Below are 18,897 nucleotides of genomic sequence, written 5' to 3'. Positions count from 1 at the left end.
TGGGTTTCAATGTTTGGTTCATTAACCATGTACTAGAGCTTTTATACTACCATAGGAAGAAATTTTAGTCCTCTTTCAGCTGGGAACTTGGGATACCTCTCCTATTTATGGAAAGAGCGTTTTTCAGTATTTTTAAAGGCTTAGGGATCGTGTGTTTGTTTTACATTTTAAAATTAATAAGGCTTGAATTTTTTTTCTCTCATAAAATTATATAAGAACCATAACAAAATTCGGGATTTGAGTTTTTTTTTTTTTTTTCCCCCTGCATGATGTATCGTTGAGTATTTCTGCAAGGCATTTCACCAGCCACCTTGTGAGATTAGTGTATCATTTTCATTTCCTTGTGTGTGCAGGTATGCATGGGCGTGACGTGAATGCCATCAAACAATACAAAATGTGAATGTGTTCAACTTTTGCAATAAAGAAGGAAAAAAAAATTTCCAAAACCTTCCATATAAATGATAATGTTCTAAAAACGTAGATTACAATATTGACACAATAGTACAATTCAATATTTGCTTCCACCAAAAACACTCTACTTCCACAAACCAACCAAACCGGGGGAAAAATGGTAGATAAAAATATATATTAAAAATTAAGCGAAGTGGGGGAGAGATGAAAACCTGCCTCTGCAATGCATTCACACAATATACAAAATACACAACAATGAATAAGCCAACACCCCATACCAACATCCTTCTGAATCAACTGGCTAATCATGATTAGCATCTACTGCAGTGCCTGTCCGAGCCTGTGAGATTCGATTAGCATAAATCGTAACCAACCGCAATTGTGTGCTGTTAAGCCCCTCCAAGTAAGGCAAGAATGATTTTCCAAGCATGATATAAATATCCACTAGACAGAAAACAACAGTCTGTACATCCCAAAATTGACATACAGTAACACAAAATTAGAAATAGAACAGATTAGACAAGATGGGTATAGAATTACATCCATATAAACATGCTGAGCACATATTCTGGTCTAATAGTAATCTGGAAACATAGTGTCGTATCGTATCATTCATTCCTATCAGTTATATTCCACAAAAAAGGGGCAGGAAAGGGGGAAAGCGTGCAAGCTTCTTATTCCTTCCCTTTTTTATCTAATTTGTCATCACATCTATTATGTTATTAGGGGGGAACAACAGAAACGTGTCTACTAGGATCCAAGTTATTTTCTCATTTCTGCACCAAGTTAATACTTCTCAACAGCAATATTTCACCCAAAAACAACAACAACAACAAAAACCTGTACAAACAAACTATTATGAAAACAATGTTTTAAGAATAATCTAGTGAGAGGCTGAGACAAGGACAAAACAGATCTTTTAATCCATTACTTTGATCTCAAATCACCTGTCAAATAATAAAACTGTTTTTATAAAATAAAAAACTCTGTTGTTTAAATTTCCGTAAAGAAATTGGCTAGTGTGGCAATCTGGTTAGAAAAAAGAATTGATGAGAAGAGGATGTGAAGTTTATAGCTTTTACTCTTACTAGGTAATGTAAAGGAGTGCAGCAAGTATAGAAAAAAAAAATAATATGGCCAACTGAGGTCATGCAGTGATTAGCTGTACACTGTAATATAAATGTTGTACATCAACACTTCATTTCTCATTCTAGTTAATGGGGATGATTATCAGGCCTGAGTAATTAAATACCAAAGATAAGTTATTAAAATTTTTAACTGCATCTGTTCTCTCCACTTCTACCATTAACAAAAAACTGTTTTAGTGCTCAGAAACACATTATTAAGTGCGGGTTAAAAAATTAGTACCTTACGAACATCTGCACTCTGATTTCCAAATGCTTCAAAAAGAGCAGGTAAAAAGGAGGGTAACTGAGCCATCAGTTCCTCCTGCGAGAGCCGGCCCACAAGCTGATAAACATTGGCTTAAAAATTAGTGTAGATAAAAATAGCATGAGAATTGAAAGATAAACGTGCTGCATAAAATAGGTAACTTGATTGTTTAATTATAAACAGAGTTTAGGATGCTTCAGAAGATAGGTCATCCAGATTCCTCATTTAAACATAAGAGTTCAATATGCTTAAAAAAATATCCATGATGCTACAATAAGAAGTAACCTCCTACTGAGAGACTAGATGCATGATATTGATAGTTGTTACACCTCAAATGAATGGCTGTTCAAGGAAGGTACCTTGGTCAAACAGTTTATGCAAGTAACAAGAGTTTTCTCATCTTCAGTAACCAATAAAGGGACGATAACCTGCAGTATCATTAATTGAGAGCATCTTTGTTATATTTTGATAAAGCACAGGGTGAACAAAGCAAACACTCTCTGTATATGATTTTTTGAGGTGTGGTGGAGATGGTAAGGGAAGGAGATATTCCTGGAGAGAGAGAGCGAGAGAGAGAGAGAGAGAGAGTATTTCGGAACATACACTTAAACATCTGAAAGGATCATACTGAGACAAAACAATAGTCAAGCAGTGCTCTGCCTCATTTGAAACCTAAATACGAAGTAAAATAAAATAAGATATGGAAGGGGAAAGCAAGTAGACAGCAACTAAGATATTTCAACAGAATAAATTACCTTGGAATCAATATCCTTCGTAACATGAAGCAGCTTCTCAATTACTATCTCAACAGAATCTTCCATTGCATCTTTCTGGAAACATGAAACCACAGAGAGGAAAGGAGAGGAGAAGGGGGTGGAGAAAAATGAAGATAGTTGTTAAGCATGAAATGCCCCTCAGCGAAAAAAAAAAAAATATACATATATATATATATATATACGGGATGATATACAAAAGTGTATCAAAAAAAAACCTGGTTTTTGAGCATTTCATTAATCAATGAAAGCGCAAGGTCCCGAATTAAGGAATCAGAATCATCCAACACCTCAAGTACAACGGTCAATATTTGATTGAAGTACTGCAAATATACCATGAAACCCCATTAGCATACACATGTAGACAGAAATGTTTTAAAGTAGATTTCATTAACATACACATTTACTGAAAATGTTTTGAAGGGATTCATTTATAAACTTACAACCAACTCCTCAACTATTCAAAATTTACTGCTTAGATAAAGGAAAACACAGCAGCAACAGATCAAATTTTAATTAATAATTTATATCATTTTCTTAAAAATAAAACAAATACAGAACAGAGTCAAGTAATAATGCCACGTGCTTGGTTGTGTGCCAGAGTCGGAAAGCACTTGACAGTTGACACATTATTTATTTCTCTAATTAACAGATAACAAGTAGACTCCAACAAATATTCCATAATAGTGTATCTAGATTGTAATAATAGAATAATCCTTATTCTATAATTTTCCACTTGTTCACTGCTAAAATCATTGAATTCACTGCCCTTGTAAGATGATTTCTGAAGAACACAGTACTCAACAAAGGATGCTTAATGAACTTGGTTGCTCAATTGTGACCAATAAACCAGGTTTTATCAGGGCAGTGATACCGAACAGAACACCATAATCATTCCAACACAGAATAAGAGAGCTGAAATGTTAATTTGTTGTATACATAAGTGCCTACTGCAATTAAACTAATTTCAAACCTTCAAATACTCCTAGGGATTCCAAACAATTTATTAGATCAAGAAAGTGGATTAACTCAACACAGATCAGAAGGTCACATATGATTTACTTCCACATCACAAGAAAATCTAGCATTTTCATTCTAGTAACAAGTGGGTACATACATTTGCCTTTATTAACAGCTGAAGTGCACCATGGTTGCTAGTAAATATGGAAACTGAACATACCTTAGTCCAAATAGAGTGATCATTAGCCGTGGAAGCTTCGATTAACTGCTGAAGTGCACCACGCTTACTTGAAGCAGGGCTGTCATTATTCCCATTGCATATCTAAAGAAAAACAAAGGTAAACCCTCTTTGTGTAATTATCTTAGAAGTTATGTCCTCAACATTAAAGGTGTATAAAGTAAATCTTTCAACATAAATTTGAGAAAAAAACTAATTTAAGCTTCAGATATCACAGAACTCACTAGATGAAGAATTTGAGGAATGCTGGGTCCTGTGTCCGGCATAGCATTAATATTTACAGCTTTTGGTTTATAATGGCTAAGGTCCAACTCAGTTGGAGCTTCATCAACATGGCCCAAGACCCCCAATTGATCCGAGCTCATCAGACCATTAATGTCCAGGCGAGGAGAAGATAAACCTTCCAAGTTCACGCTATTGTCAACATTTTCTAGCTGGGTGGACCAGGAGCCCAAATTCTGACCTGTAGGATTGACCGTGTAAGGCAAATCCTTGGTTTTGGAATTAAGACCCTCAGTGTTAGAACCAGTATCAAAATTCTGATACAAGTTCTCCTGAGCTACATCAGAAACTGTTTGGCCAACATTTCCAGAGATCAGCGTTGATTCTTGAGTAGAACTCCACTTCCTCCCACCATCATTGTCAATAGAACCAGCCGAATACCTTCCATAGAAATGACTCTTCTTTGATGCACTAATATATCCTTCTTCAGAAGATGTTCCAACAATATCTAATGGATCATAAGAGGACTTAGATCGCTGCCGCTCTTTCTTGTTCTGCAAAAAGTTCATTAGGTCCACTTCAATGCGAGGAGTGTGCTGTTTAAGGGCTCGTCTCAGGGAATTCTGTTCTTCAACCGATAAACTAAGAATAAAATTCAGAACAGCTGTTGAATCAAAATGGGAGTAAACAGATATAATGCACGTAATAGCTGCTTCCTTAAGCTTGGTATTTTTATCGTGGACCAAAGGAGTCAACTTAGCAAGCCATAACTTAAGAATACCACTATTACCATAGCCTTCGGAACTCATTGCATGCTTGTTAAAGGAACTGATAGCGAACTCAATAACTGCTAATTTGGCCTTTGGTGATCGCTGCTCATCTAGTGAACGGAGCAAAGCAGGTAAAAGAGAATCTGTACTGTAAGTTTTGCTTACAATTTCCAAGGTTGTAGCGCATGCTTGCCTAACTAATTCCTTTGGATCAATTAAACGTGAGAAAACATGGGGTAATATTCTTTCTATGTAACTCTCAAATGGCTTTCGGCAAGATGGAATAATATCTGCAAGTGTTGAGAGAGCAGCCTGTGCAACTTTATGGTGGGGATCATCCAAGTGCTGGAAAAATAACTTCATTACCTTCTCAAAACTCTGGTTTACTTCCTGAATACCTTTAGGGCCTTGTTGCAGCAGAGAACGAAGATAATTGAAAGCAGCAACCCTAGCAGACCAGTCAGAATTTGTACTGAGTCCCTCACTCAGAGCATCATTTAGAGATGCTGGACCATCTGCATAATTTGACATCTCCCCAAGTGACAGCTGGCTGTCATCGAAACTCTTTCTCCTGCCTGCAGACATCCGTCCAGAAACATGCTTTCTCAAAAGCGGCCTCTGAAAATTGGGAATATAACTGTTCTGTGATTCCCTAAAGTTCCCATCTTTGTAAGGTGTATCCACATACTGCCTATCAATGTTGGGGTTCACAAATCGCCTGGCCTCCCTTATGTCATTATTCTCTTCAGAAGACCTCTTAGCTGGGTATGATGAAAATGCTGGCAAAGGCTCAGTTGCCACATTACCCCGATATGAATATTTCCCAGAATCTTTGGAAGCTTGAATCTGAGTGATGATGTCAGACAAAACTAAGCCACCATTTCTGTTGCTACCTTTAGTGTTACTTGAAGCAGTTGATTCTGCCATTAAAGAGTTTGTAAGATGATTAGAAGCTGGGACAGCAGGAGGGAACGGTGGATCACGAGACGATGGAGGGTCAACTCCTGCACTAGGGGCAATAAGAGAAAAATTTACCATTCACAGGTTGTTCAAAATGTAACTATTTCAAAGGCATTCATCACAGCATCACTGAACGATTTCATGCTCTGAAACTCGACAATGATTGTTTGCAGTGAAGGAAAAATAATTAATAGGCAAAGTCAGTTGGTACCTAGATCCAAACTAGATGATCGAAGCGTTGAAGAATTATGCTTCTCTGACAAATCCAAACCTCTAAGCATGCTTTCTATTGCACTGACCTTCTGTTTACTCGCGTGCAAGACGCTTTCAAGACTGCGTTCAGTACCTTTACTAAGTGACTTTGTTTGTGACAGCAGTCCAACAGAAAGAGATGTCCCTGACTGTAAATTTGAACTTCTGTCCATTGCAACAATAGCAGAAGTTCCATATCCTGCTAGATTTGAGGGAGCAGATGATTGAGAGGTAAATGATGTCAGTGCACCTCTATCACGGACGGAAGGGGAAGCATGTCGCCTGTGTATGCCCCCATCCTCTTCATTTATTATCTGTGGAAAAAAGGATTAACTCCAACAATGATTTTGAGCAATGAAATGAAACAAACATCTTGGGATGGCTTCTTTAAATTTGTGAGATTTGATGTGGGGAATGGATCCAGAATTTGCTTTCAGCATAATATTCAGAATGGTGATACTATGCTTAAGGAAAAGGATCCTGAGCTATTCCTAATAGCCAGAGACAGGTGCCAGAGTGGTAGATTTAGTGCAATGGATAACCTCATGGGACCCTAGTATTCTTCAAAGCGACTCATGATTGGGAACTAGAACCATTTTTGATAAATACTTTGGGAACTAGAATCAATTAAGCATTTTCTGGATGAGTTCTATGCTAGCAAGCTAGGGTGGGAGGAGGAAGATAAGATGGTTTGGACCCCTCTGAAAAGGCAATGGATTGCAAGTGAAGAGCTACTTAAGGGCATTATATAAGGGGGAAAACAATTTCCAAGGCAAAGAATATGGAAAGTTTTTGTATCCCCGAGGGTGGCTTTCTTCTCTTGGTGTGCTGCATTAAGGAAAATTTTGAAAACAGATAATCTCAGGAAAAGGGGGATAACTATTATAGATCAATGTTATCCGTAAGAGCCATAAGGAGTCAGTTATACATCTCTTCCTCCATTATGATACTGCTCAAGAAATGTGGCCATTACTCTTTTGTTCGTTTGACTTTAGTTGGGTAATGCCTAGCTCCATGATGGATTTACTATTTTGTTGAAAACTAGTAAAGGACTTCGGCAAGAGGACTAGTACCAAAATAATGAAAGCTATTCCATTATACTTAATGAGGTGCATATGGAAAGAAAGGAACAATATTTATTTTGAGGGAAAGGAGTTAGCTTTGATGAAGCTAAAGTTTTTATATTTTTGAAGGCCCTATGAGTTGGCTTCAGCTTCTATTTCTTTCTCTACTTCAAACTTTATAGAGTTTCTGGATAGATAATTCTTTTTTTTTTTTTCTTTTACTTTTGGATCTTCCATTGTATACTTCCCATGTACCAGGGTTGAACCCCTTTTCCCGCTTTCTATAAATATATTAATCATCAAAAATAAAATGAAACATCAAGAGGAAAAGAAACATGTACCCTTTGAATAACAGGATCAAAGGATGAAAATAAGCGGCGAGAACGATCTGGCCAAGTTTTTGCAAACATTCTGTAGCACATTCTTGCAGTTGATCGCACCTGTCAAGTTGAACAAATTAGCATTTTCTTATCACAGATACCAGTACTTAGTCTGAGAAGCATATTATTTATTGAACTCAATAAAGGAGAGAGATGATAATGGTGATGATGAAGAGTTCTTCATCCCAAATTCCCCTTCTTTTAAAAGAAAAATATTGAAGAGAGAGAGAGGCCCTTCAATGAAAACAAACAGATTAAAACCTCAAATTGGAGGATCAAAATAACTTAAAATGAATGATGATTAGAAACTCAAAGTAGAAAACTAGAAAAACAACAGCTATAAAAGCACAACCTGTCAGCTTATGCATGGCCAGTTCTAATGTCATGCATGTTAGTTCACAAGCACAAGTATAACCTATCATGCAACAACAGTGTAAAATGCATTTTTAAGTCCAATCACAAAAAATTAGAAGAATTCCAAATATAATTACCTCACTCATTGCATCTGCAACACAGCACCTTAAAAGATCTTCATATAGATCTGCCGATCGCTGTATTTCAGGTGCATCAGGCCAATGTTCCAATATCAACAGTGCATATTCACAACACCTTAAGTACAATAGAATATAAATAGTGAGTGAAACAATGATACACACTGCTATATACTATAAAAGAATTGATAGTCATACCTTGCACGAAGTACTGCGTTACGATCATTTTTTGCACAATCTGCTATTCGAGGGAGCACACGGGCTACTTTGCAGTTACGCAACATCTAGAATGCAAAAAGGATAAGGCAAGGGAAGCACATATAGAGAGTGAAGGGGGAAAAAATGAAAAAGAAAACAAAGGTTAGAATTACCGTTTTAATGCAGTTATCTGCAGACTCTGCAATTACAAGTACAGTGATCACAACTAGCTTGAAAAGGACCTGATTATCATATAATAAAATCATTATATATTTCAAAATTTAAAGATTTCTATGGTCAATAAGAAAAGGTTAAACTTACCGGAATGAACATTTCAGCACATCCCTCAAAATCTCCCAACAGTTCCTTTGACAAAAAGCATAATAGATGGCATGCCTAGAAAGAATGAACCAAACAAGAGGGAGGGGAAAAAAGATCAAAAGCTACATACAACTACGAGAATTTCAAGAGGGAAGGAAAAAACAGATAAATGTTTGGGGTTGCAGCAGTGTAATTTATTAGAGACACATTTTCATTGTACCCAAATATCACCATATTCCTAGATTCTTCCTTCCAAAACATCACCAAGACTACAGCCAGGGATTAGCAAAGACTTTCCCTTCTTAATGCATATTTACATCTACACTATAATTTTTTTCCCTACTGTGATTTGAATTACACAAAGGAACTACAACTGGAAGCTGGAAACACAACAAAATGCAAGCACACCTGCTTCACTATGCTAGATCTCCGATCAGATAATTGATTGCTTAGAGGGCCAACAAGCTGCTTTAAGAGTCCCCGGAAACATGGATAGTCAGTAGCACCTGATAGAAAAAATGACCATAATAAATATGCCTTGATGTAAATTTGGAAAAAATAGTTTGACAAAACTCATATCCAAGCTACACCAACCAATTGATTGAGAACACAAGCTCTGAAATAACTTAAGTGTGACAAAAGGGGAAAAGAAAAATCAAAAAGTAGATATAAAAGAGGTTACTTTTTTTTCACAGTATTACAATTTTTTTTTTAAATGTTACCTGAGTTACAGTTGGAAAAAGATGAATTGATCTCAAGCCAACTACCTTTACTTTAAGTAAAATGCACAACTAGTCATATGAGCGAAAACAAAAAAGGAAAATGATGCATCAAAGAGGAATTAAGGAGGGGGAAAAACAAGATCAAAGGGAATGCATAGGTAGACAAGAGAGAGTGATCTTAACCTAATGGAACCCCAAAATGAGCCCCTCACTGATTGTCAATATGTGGACACCAAATTGCAACCAAATTAATGACATGAGTAATGTAAATTCAAGTGTTGTTTAACCTGTCACCACCTTCCCACATGTAAGAAGCAGAAAAATAGTAGGGTTAATTTACTAATTCATCTCACCAAGGGCAATGGCAAGGACAGGAATATTAGGGTATGTTTGGTAACTGTTTTTTCCCCTTATTTTCTGTTTCCAAAAACAATTTTCTATTTTTGAAACTAAAAAACTTGTTTGGCAACTCAAAATGGACAGAAAACAATAATTGTTCTCAAAACTCAATTTGTGAAGGAAACTGAAAACATACAAAAGGCTGTTTTTTTTTTTTTTTCTGATAAGTAAGAATGATATATATACAAAAGGCTTCTCTATGCATGAAGAACATAGAGCAAACCTAGAAAATACAAGAAAAGGAAAACAAAGAAAAACAAAAAAGAAAACCAAACAATAGAAAAATTACAAAAGAGAAAGGGAGCAAAGAAAAGAAAGGAGGGAATCACTAGACATGTATTAGAGTTCAAATCCTAGTAACAACATATTTTGGTATTTTCTATTTTTTTTTCAAAAAACTATCTTTTTAATTTCAACTAACCAAACATGTTTTTTATTTCAAAAATACAAGAAAATTGTTTTTTTCATTATATTCCCTAAAACAAGTTTTTGAAAATAGAAAACAAAAACCGTTACCAAACATAACCTTACCTTCCAGCATTCTTGTTCAATTGATAAACGTAAGCAGGCACCCCAAAAATGTCAATAGATAAGTATTTGGGGTGGGTTTTATCCTATTAGAACATTCAATATCAGGTTATCAACATTTAAAGAGTCAGAATTCATGTGGGAGGATGTCCCATCCAACTAGATCGATGATCTCTACTTCACAAAAGGCGTGCTCATTTAATGTAAGTTTTTTTTTTTTTTTTTTTTTGGAGAAGTATAATAGAATTTCAACCTATGAGTCCACTCCATGATTGCTCTTTATCATTAGCTAAGACACCAATTACTTTTCAGTGTAGGCAGGATTTAAACCCTAGATCTCTTATTCAAGAACAAGAGACTTTGTCAATTGAAAGAATTGGAATGCACTTAATGCAAGTAATTTTTTTATATGAAACTAATATAACTCAACTCAAGCATATTTAATTCAGTGTTAAATCTTAATTTTAGTTAAAGTGAGATCCCTTTTTTTTGTTTTGATAATTTTATAGTTCCAATTGAGCTTCAAGCATTCAAGGCTATTGGCAAAGTGAGATCCTGAACCTTAAGTTAAAAATAATTGACCTTTTTATAATAGATTCTATTAGTGATCACACACTCCAAATTTTAATGTTCAATAGTAGATTTTTTTTCATAAGTTAATCTAGAAAAGCATTAATTAATAGTGAATCATTGTCTTCTAAGATCAATACTGACAGAAGAATGTATAAGATTATGCCTATTCCAGTCTCAAAGCATCTGGTCCGTCACAAGTATGCTACAAATCAAATTGAATGATCAAACTGAAGCATGGAAGAAAGGGGTATAAATAATAATCAAAAGATTTGGAGTTACACAATGAATGTCATAAACTCCGGTCTGGTTTCATCCATTTGACAATTAAGAGAAGAAATAATTATCTGAAACACTTTCCATTGAAAGGTGCCCTTAGATGGAAATAATTCACCTTTTCAAGTACAATCCTTACAAATTAGCAAAAACTATTCAAACCAGAGTTAAATTATAAAAGGTGAGAAGCAGGGAGAGGTAAACTAGGGCATAGACGACAATGGCACCAAAATAATCACCTGATTTACATATACGTGCATAATTTAAACTTGCATACATATAACATTACAATTATATTATATACTCATGGGAGTGAAAGACACAATGACCGGTAGAAGCCCCATATCTCAAAAAAAAAAAATGCAAGAAGAGGAGGATAAGAAAAAAAAGAAAGGGGGGGGGGGGGGGAAGAGAGAGAGAGAGGAGGATTGATAGCACAATGGAAAGATGAATTCAGCCAAAACCTCCTACAGCCTCACTAGTTTGCAATCACCAACCAAAATAACAAACATGCATAAAAATATTAAGCAATAAAAGAGTAAGCAAGATATAACACCCTAAAAAGACCTAATAAAACAGGCACAGACGCTTACACCCCATCTCTAGTTGTTTATGAATAAGAATATACAACAAGCTATGTATAGAGAGCTACACATATTCTATAATTAATAATGCCTCGTGTTCCATGATCACTAAATCAACCAAAACTGGAACCTCATCAATGTCATCACACAATCGAGGAGTTACGTTGAACTTCATGACCAAAGTAGTAGAAAACATGTGTACTCTTGACACCAGTATTTATTAACACATCATCTCTTTCATTAAACAGTATTTTACAGGCAAACCCATCTATTGTACTTGTCCACATTTAGCCAGCTCTTTGGATAATTTCTTATTTTCACTAGCAAAGGCAAGATTCTCTTTTACGAAAACAGCAAAAGTAAATAAATTCATATCTTAATTTCAAAGTATTCACTTTAAAACCATAATCTTCAAACACATGCAGAAACAGGCACGAGCAAAGATGCACAAGTAGAGAGAGAGACAGGAGCAAAAACCAACCTCCAAAAACAAGGGCTTCAACTCTCTGCATCGCAGTAATTCGGACAGACCAATCTTTTTCTGGTACAAGGGTAGAAGCAATCTTCTCAATTTCCCGTATTAGCTCCTTCTCTGAGTATACTTTAATAGGGTCTACAGGTTTCTCAGTAATATCTCCTTCTGCTGTAAAGAAATTGCACCCACTATCAAATGCCACCAAATCTACAGAGTGAAAAGACTAAAATGCCAATATTTATAAATAAATAAAAAATGCACTCATAACATGAACATTAGACTTAGCACATGTAGTGCTGACAGCAACAACAATTTTTCCAGCAAAACCCATGTGCTTCACATGTAATTCAAAATGTCATATATAGCAAGAAAAGAACAAAACAAAAAATACATTTCCACAGAAAATTATATTAATAGTAAATAAGATAGCAATATTCAACAGTTAATCTCTGCCTATAATGTTCCAAGTGCATTACGGTAATGAAATATTTAACTACTGCATGGAAGAGAAATGCTTTAGGTAGAATTGCCAACTTTGATCAACAACATAGCACATGAACATAAAAATTGAAACAAAGAGCTCCTATTTGCAACTAATAGGTGCCATAAAAAAAAGATTATTAAAAAGAGAAAAAACTAATGAAAAGCAATGAGTGTATTACTACATTTTTGCGAATATGATATAGAATCTATTCTAAAGGCCACAATTCCAGTTACATTTAACCTCCAAAATCAACCAAAGTAACCTTGCAATGCTACTATATCAGTTCCCACCCTTCCAAGGCCAAATTTCTCTCTTTTCTTTCTTTCTTTTTAGACAAGGCTAAATTTATCTCACATGCAGTCAAAAGACAAAGATAATTTGAAAATAATCACACTTAGTAGCATTACATAATTTTGAACACAAAAAATCATAGAATTCCACAATCTTCAATAAAACAAAACAATGTAACCGCTACTTTCAAAGATGTAGCTAGCTATCTTTGAGACATGATACTTTGAAAATTATGGACTTTTGAGACCATGATTTGGAAAAGAAAAAATGCAGGGAAAAGTATGTACATAAGTTGAAGTGTTGGCCAATAATTTTTCAAACAAAAACAAACACATGTGAACAAATATCAGAATAATAATAAAATTTGAGGTCAAAGCATCCTGACCTCCAAAAAGAGATGTCTCCCTTGAGGAACTCTTGGCCTTTGGACTACTTTTCTTGGGGTTCAGGCTTGCAGGTTTACTCTCTCCTGCAGCAAAATTGCCAGTAACTCCATCTGAAGAGCGAATTTGTGGTTCTATCCTCTCTAGCCTGGCATTGATATCTTTCACCTGCAGTTATATATTGCATCAAAAAACAATAAATAAATAAAAAAGAGTAATACCATCCTTTTATGTAGAAATTTTAATATCACCAACCGGTCTATATATAAGCTTTTATTGTTTATGACAATATCTGAAATTTAGGCAGACAAAGTAGTCTACATTTGCAAGATGTAAAAACTATAGGAGAGTGAGACGGGGATGTTATCAGTTAGATATTCACCATGGATGAAGGAAGATTATGGCGCTGAAGTTCATCACGGAATTGAGGTCCAGCCTGTGCATACATCTCCTATAAATAAACAAAGAGAAAATATCAGACCAATTCGTTGTCTAGAAGTTCATTTGTCTCCTACAAGCAACTCAGATGACTGATTAAGCAGAACATCTATAAAAGTACTTATGTGAGGTAAGAGTATAGCATAACTAGACCACCCAGTTGCATAGCAATAGTCCCTTCGGTTACCATAGCATTTGATACACCTAAAATTCCAAAATTCCAATCCTTCAATGCAACATATCAAATCAAAATATCAATCCCAAAAAAACTTGTATCACTCCTTCAAAAATATCAATAACAATTGTTTAATGCAACAAATCAGTCCTACATTTAAATTGAATCAACTAAGAAGGTTTCTTTTTTATTTTATCAAAAAAAAAAAAGGTTTCTATTTTTTCAAATATAAGCAAATCATCAAGTGAGAAGTTCCAAAGATTGTAAATCACGTCCCAATGTTCATAAATGGCTCAATTCTTCGTCCTGGTCCTATTTAGAACAACCAATTTTTCAGAGAAACATCATTTAATGCATTGTCTTTTAAATAAAAAGATAAAAATTTCCAAAACTAACTTCATTAATTTAAACTTTTTTTTCTAACGTGAGTTTACAGAGCTCTTCAAGCACTTATTATTCCCCCAAGTATGTATAGAGGAGGTGGCCCTAAGATGCTGACTAGAAGTTTGGAACCCAAGACCTCATGAATCTCATGTGTTTATTGACTTTTCAAAGATGACTATATTTTGGGACATCCTAAATAAAATAAAGGACCAACAAAATGGGACAGGGAGGTGTTGGTCAATACAGAAGATAACAGGCATTTGAACAATAGGTCACACACACACACAAACACAAAGAATTCTCTTAAACTAGCACAATCCATGCCATACCATCAAACACAACTCAAGTAACAAGATATCTGTCTTTACATTTACATTACAGAAGTGACTTTTGTTTCTATCAATGAATGCTAATCCCAGTAATTTAAGGACCCGAGGGAGGACACCTGATTCTTGAAAAGCATACAAATCCCAAAAGGCAAGAGACGGACCAAGTAAGACCCCCTAATTGCTATTAGACATAACTAACTAAAAATATTTTTTTTTCCCAAATACTGTAAAAATCAGAGTACAAAAGTCATGGGAAACGCCAAGGACGAGAAAACTAAAAAATTTAGAGGTAACAAAAGGTTGACAGAATCCTAAGTTCCTAACCAATTTCTAAGAACCCAAATAGCTCTTCTATTAGTTTTCCACATGCACACCCAATCTCCTTATTGTATCCCACTCTCCAAGCAGGGGTGAAGAATACGAAATCTGAGATCAAGATGGTTTAAGCAATGCTACTATGTAATGGCTAAGGATTCAATTGACATAAAATAGCACATACATGGTTATATGGGTTCTCTTGCATCTAACAATGCTTTCTAAAATAATAATAATATAATAAAATAGCACATACATGTTTATATTAAACTAATGTTTGGGTCTCTCTTATTTTGATATCAATGAATCCATATTACTTATCAAAAAAAAAAAAACTAATGTTGAAGTACGAGGGGTGTTATTAAAAAAATTAAAATCAGGGGTGTAATTAAAAAGCGGTAATTTTTGAAGGGGAGTACATAGATTTAGCCCTTCTCTTTTTCAAGTGTAAAGCATAAACATGATGTAAATGGAGATGGAGAGTTCCTATATGAGTTGGAGTAGCAGGAGCATGTTTATGATCTTTATCCCAGCCAATGAGCTAAACCTCAAATGGCACAAAAGGTAGACTGCGGCCCCGGATTCAAGAACTAAAGTGCTTAGTGCGCAAACATAATTTACCAATCAAAAATAAAAATTTTATATCACATAGCAACAACATATTCAGTAGATCTCCTATCCCCTCATAGAAAATTGGTGACAAAAGACATGAAAAGCTTGAAAATAGATGGTAATAATCCTCCAATCATCTTGAGACACTTTTAAGCCGCATCAGGTATTCATAGACTCATAGCGAATCTTCATTCTTCACGGAATTAAATTATTGGTTAAGGACAAACTACAAAATCCAACATTCACTAATAGCAAGCTTCAAAATCAGTGCTACTTCCATATTACTTAATCCCTTAACACACTTCCTTCATCCAATCTTCCATCACATAAAAATAATAATAATAATAATAAAAATTGTCAGCAAAATGTCTCAGAACAAAATCAAGGTATCCTTTCTTTTTAAAAATCATAGCAATCCTAAATTCATTTGTGCATTGAAAAATCAAAAAAAAAATTTAATAAATCAAGTATTGAACTTGTCTGATCTTTAAAGTAAAGTAAAATACTAAAAAAAATTATAAAATTATAAATAAAATAAATACATTAAAATTACAGAGATACTAAAAAATAAAATAAATCAAGTAGTGGATGTAGCTGATCTTCAATTTAACATAAACCAACCTCAATGCACAGAATAGCGGCTTCTCTAACACCAGGATTGGAATCAGACAACATCTGCAAAATCTGAAAATGAAAAAAGAAAAAAATCTATAATTAATTAAAAAAAAACAAAATCACACTCTTCAAATCGTTGAAAATTGAACAATTATTCAGCAAAATGATGAAGTTACCGGAGGAAGAATAGCGCGCTGAAGAGGAAGCTCGGTAGCGGCGAAAAGCGCGATAGCCGAAGTGACGGTCCGAGCGAACTCTTCTCTCACTCTCCAACTCTTGTGATTCCAGGCATAAGACCCCGCTCGCTCGACAATTATGGTCGGAGAAGAGACCTGCATGAGCGTGAGGAGGAACCGCCGGGCGGCGTCGCGGACGGGCTGCTTGGCGTCTCCGAGGCGCTCGACGACGGAGGGGACGAGGGCGGTGTTGAAGTGGAGCTTGAAGTGGTCGCCGGAGAGCACGGCGGCGGAGTCCAGAGCTTGGAGCGCGCCTTGGGAGACTCTGAAGTTGTTGTCCTTGAGGAGATCTAAGCAACAGTCGACTAGAGCGGTTACTTCCGAAGACGTTAGGGTTTTTCTAGAACTTTCTAGAACCGAGTGGAGGCGCTCCACTCCGGCCATTCTCTCTTTCGTGTCTTTCGCACGTGCGAGCTCTAATGCTTCCTCCATTTTATTTTGTTTTTATTTTTTATTTTTTTGGTTGTTCTGGTTGGATCTGCTGTGTTTAGAGTCAGATCTGGACGTGGTTTATAAATCAAGAGTGTTGGTGAGGGAGTGAGAGAGAGAGAGAGAGTGGAGGAGTTAGCCGCTAAATTAAGCGGAGAGAGAAAGAGAGACAGAGACAGGGAGAGAGGAGAGAGAGAGAGAGTGAGAGTGAGAGTGAAGGTTGGTGTTGCTTTACTAAGATTGACGGGGAAGAAGATGATGAGACTGATGTGGTTGGGGGCGGTGGTTGTGCAATTTGACACTTGTTTCTGTATAATTTACCCAATATACCACTGTGTCTGTCTATCTGTCTTGTTTTCTTTTTAATTTTTTTTATTTATTTCAAAATTTGAGGTTGTTTATTAAAATTCAATTGTTTAGGAAAAGAGTATTATTTATGCCTTGGGTTTGTTAAAGTTACATCTGTAATTCTAAGCATGCGGATTCAAACTATTACTTAATTCAAATTTTGAAATTCTTAGAGTTGAATTACGTATATGATCTTAAATTAAATGCTATTATTTATTGTTCGATTTATAAATTAAATTTTTTTGTATTATTTTAAACTATAAAACTTGAATTTAAATAATAATTAATGGCATGGTTGTTGACCTTTGATCACTTTGAAATGTTACAACTTTGAAGAGTATACAAAATATCCAAATAAAAAATATTAAGTGATGTAATATTGTTTAAAATTATACCAGATATAACTTGAATCAAACTTATTATTTAATTCATTATCTTTTATATTAGCTAAAATATTCGAGTTTTGTTTATAATTTCGACAATTTTGTTTATAATTTCAATCTCCAATAAGAAGATGGCAGGTAACATTGTCATGTGCATTACACATGACTCGCACTTAAATGATTGAATATAATCATAGACATGTTCAATGCACATAATAGATACGCATCATATTCTATTATGAATTGACATGTAACACTACTACCAAGTTTGTAATTAAATTTTGTCCTTCATTTAAACTCTAGTAGGGAAAAAAAATGATATTCACAATTTTAAAAAATTAAATGGTAAGTCTAGAAAGATCTATTGACTTTTTAATGGGGACCATTCCCAATGATATCTTAAAATGAAATAAAGAAACAACAATTTGGGAAAAATAAATATTTTGACATTTTCTACTAGATTTTGTTTTTATCTTGTCTTTGTAATCCATTATTCTTAGTAATTTAACCCTCTGAGTGCACTTAATATTTAACTACTTCATCAAATACTAGATCTAAAATTTATTGTAATGTAAGAATTTTTCATTGTGGCACTTATAAAAATATATTATGAATAACCAGTTTACTAAAAAAAAATAGATGATAGAACCAATATAAAAGAAAAAAAAAAGAATAAACCATAAATAGCCAGAGTAAAAAAAATAAAAAATAAAAATATTAAGGACGAAAATAAAAATAACCTCAAATTTTAAAGGAGAAATGTACGTACTTATTTGTTTATATAATTTTGAAGAGGATGGTATTGTCTGGTGGGTTGGCCCGGATTTACACGGGGTGTGATGCGTGTGTGGTGGCCCAGATGGTGATAGGCCTGGGTTTGTGGCTCCGAATTCCAAATTGGACGTGGTGGGGTCTTCTTTATTGTCAGGAAAAATTTTTTAATATGGAATTTTATTTAGAAAAATAGTAGTAGTAGTTTATTTATGAGGTATTATTGGAAACTTTAAATGCGGAATGAAGTGAAAATGTGAAATGCTCTGTAATGTAAATGTAGTTTAAAAAAAAAAAAAAAAAAACAAAAACAAAGTTAAAGATTAATTTTTGTAATGTTTAAGGTAGTAATATGGCAAGTTAAAGAAACAATTAAAAGCAGAAAATAAGTAAACTTTCTTTATGATTGGATACCAGTGAGTTAAGTGGAGATAAATTACTTAATTCAACAATACTATAGCTATTAATGCTTGCACAACATAATAATATGAGTTATTATTAACACATCCAACAACTACAACAAAACAGTTCTCTAACTAAAACTGCAACTCTTTTTTTTTTTTTTTTTAAATACTAAGTATTTTTAACACACACACAATAAGAGAGGGGAGAAGGTTTTAAAGAAACTGACAGTGGTATATATATAAAAGGGTTTAACTCTTGAATACACTGCAACTCTGTTATTTAATATAATCCAACACTTTTGTACAATGTAGGT

At 34.6% G+C, this 18,897-nt stretch overlaps 1 protein-coding gene across 2 annotated transcripts; it reads right to left on the bottom strand.

The window, feature by feature from the left end:
• Positions 1 to 427: 427 nt before the first annotated feature.
• LOC126698706 (CLIP-associated protein) lies at positions 428 to 16,934 on the bottom strand. Of its 2 annotated transcripts, none has more exons than XM_050396095.1 (20): positions 16,189 to 16,934; positions 16,019 to 16,081; positions 13,527 to 13,595; positions 13,147 to 13,312; positions 11,993 to 12,154; positions 8,841 to 8,938; positions 8,433 to 8,507; positions 8,285 to 8,353; positions 8,112 to 8,197; positions 7,914 to 8,031; positions 7,384 to 7,482; positions 5,938 to 6,292; positions 3,999 to 5,770; positions 3,757 to 3,858; positions 2,795 to 2,899; positions 2,559 to 2,633; positions 2,407 to 2,475; positions 2,163 to 2,231; positions 1,780 to 1,881; positions 428 to 874 (listed from the first exon to the last, which is right to left on the bottom strand). In XM_050396095.1, exons 1-20 carry the CDS (start codon positions 16,678 to 16,680, stop codon positions 713 to 715), a joined length of 4,308 nt encoding a protein of 1,435 aa, XP_050252052.1. In that variant the 5' UTR covers positions 16,681 to 16,934; the 3' UTR covers positions 428 to 712. The 2 variants fall into 2 exon arrangements, with proteins under 2 accessions (XP_050252052.1, XP_050252053.1); XM_050396096.1 differs by having other exon boundaries at positions 11,993 to 12,151.
• Positions 16,935 to 18,897: the final 1,963 nt, after the last annotated feature.

Source organism: Quercus robur, chromosome 9 (assembly GCF_932294415.1).
Source record: "Quercus robur chromosome 9, dhQueRobu3.1, whole genome shotgun sequence".
Taxonomy (NCBI): Eukaryota; Viridiplantae; Streptophyta; class Magnoliopsida; order Fagales; family Fagaceae; genus Quercus; species Quercus robur.
Note: the sequence above shows the minus strand (reverse complement) of the source record. Positions and strands in the feature narration are given on the sequence as shown.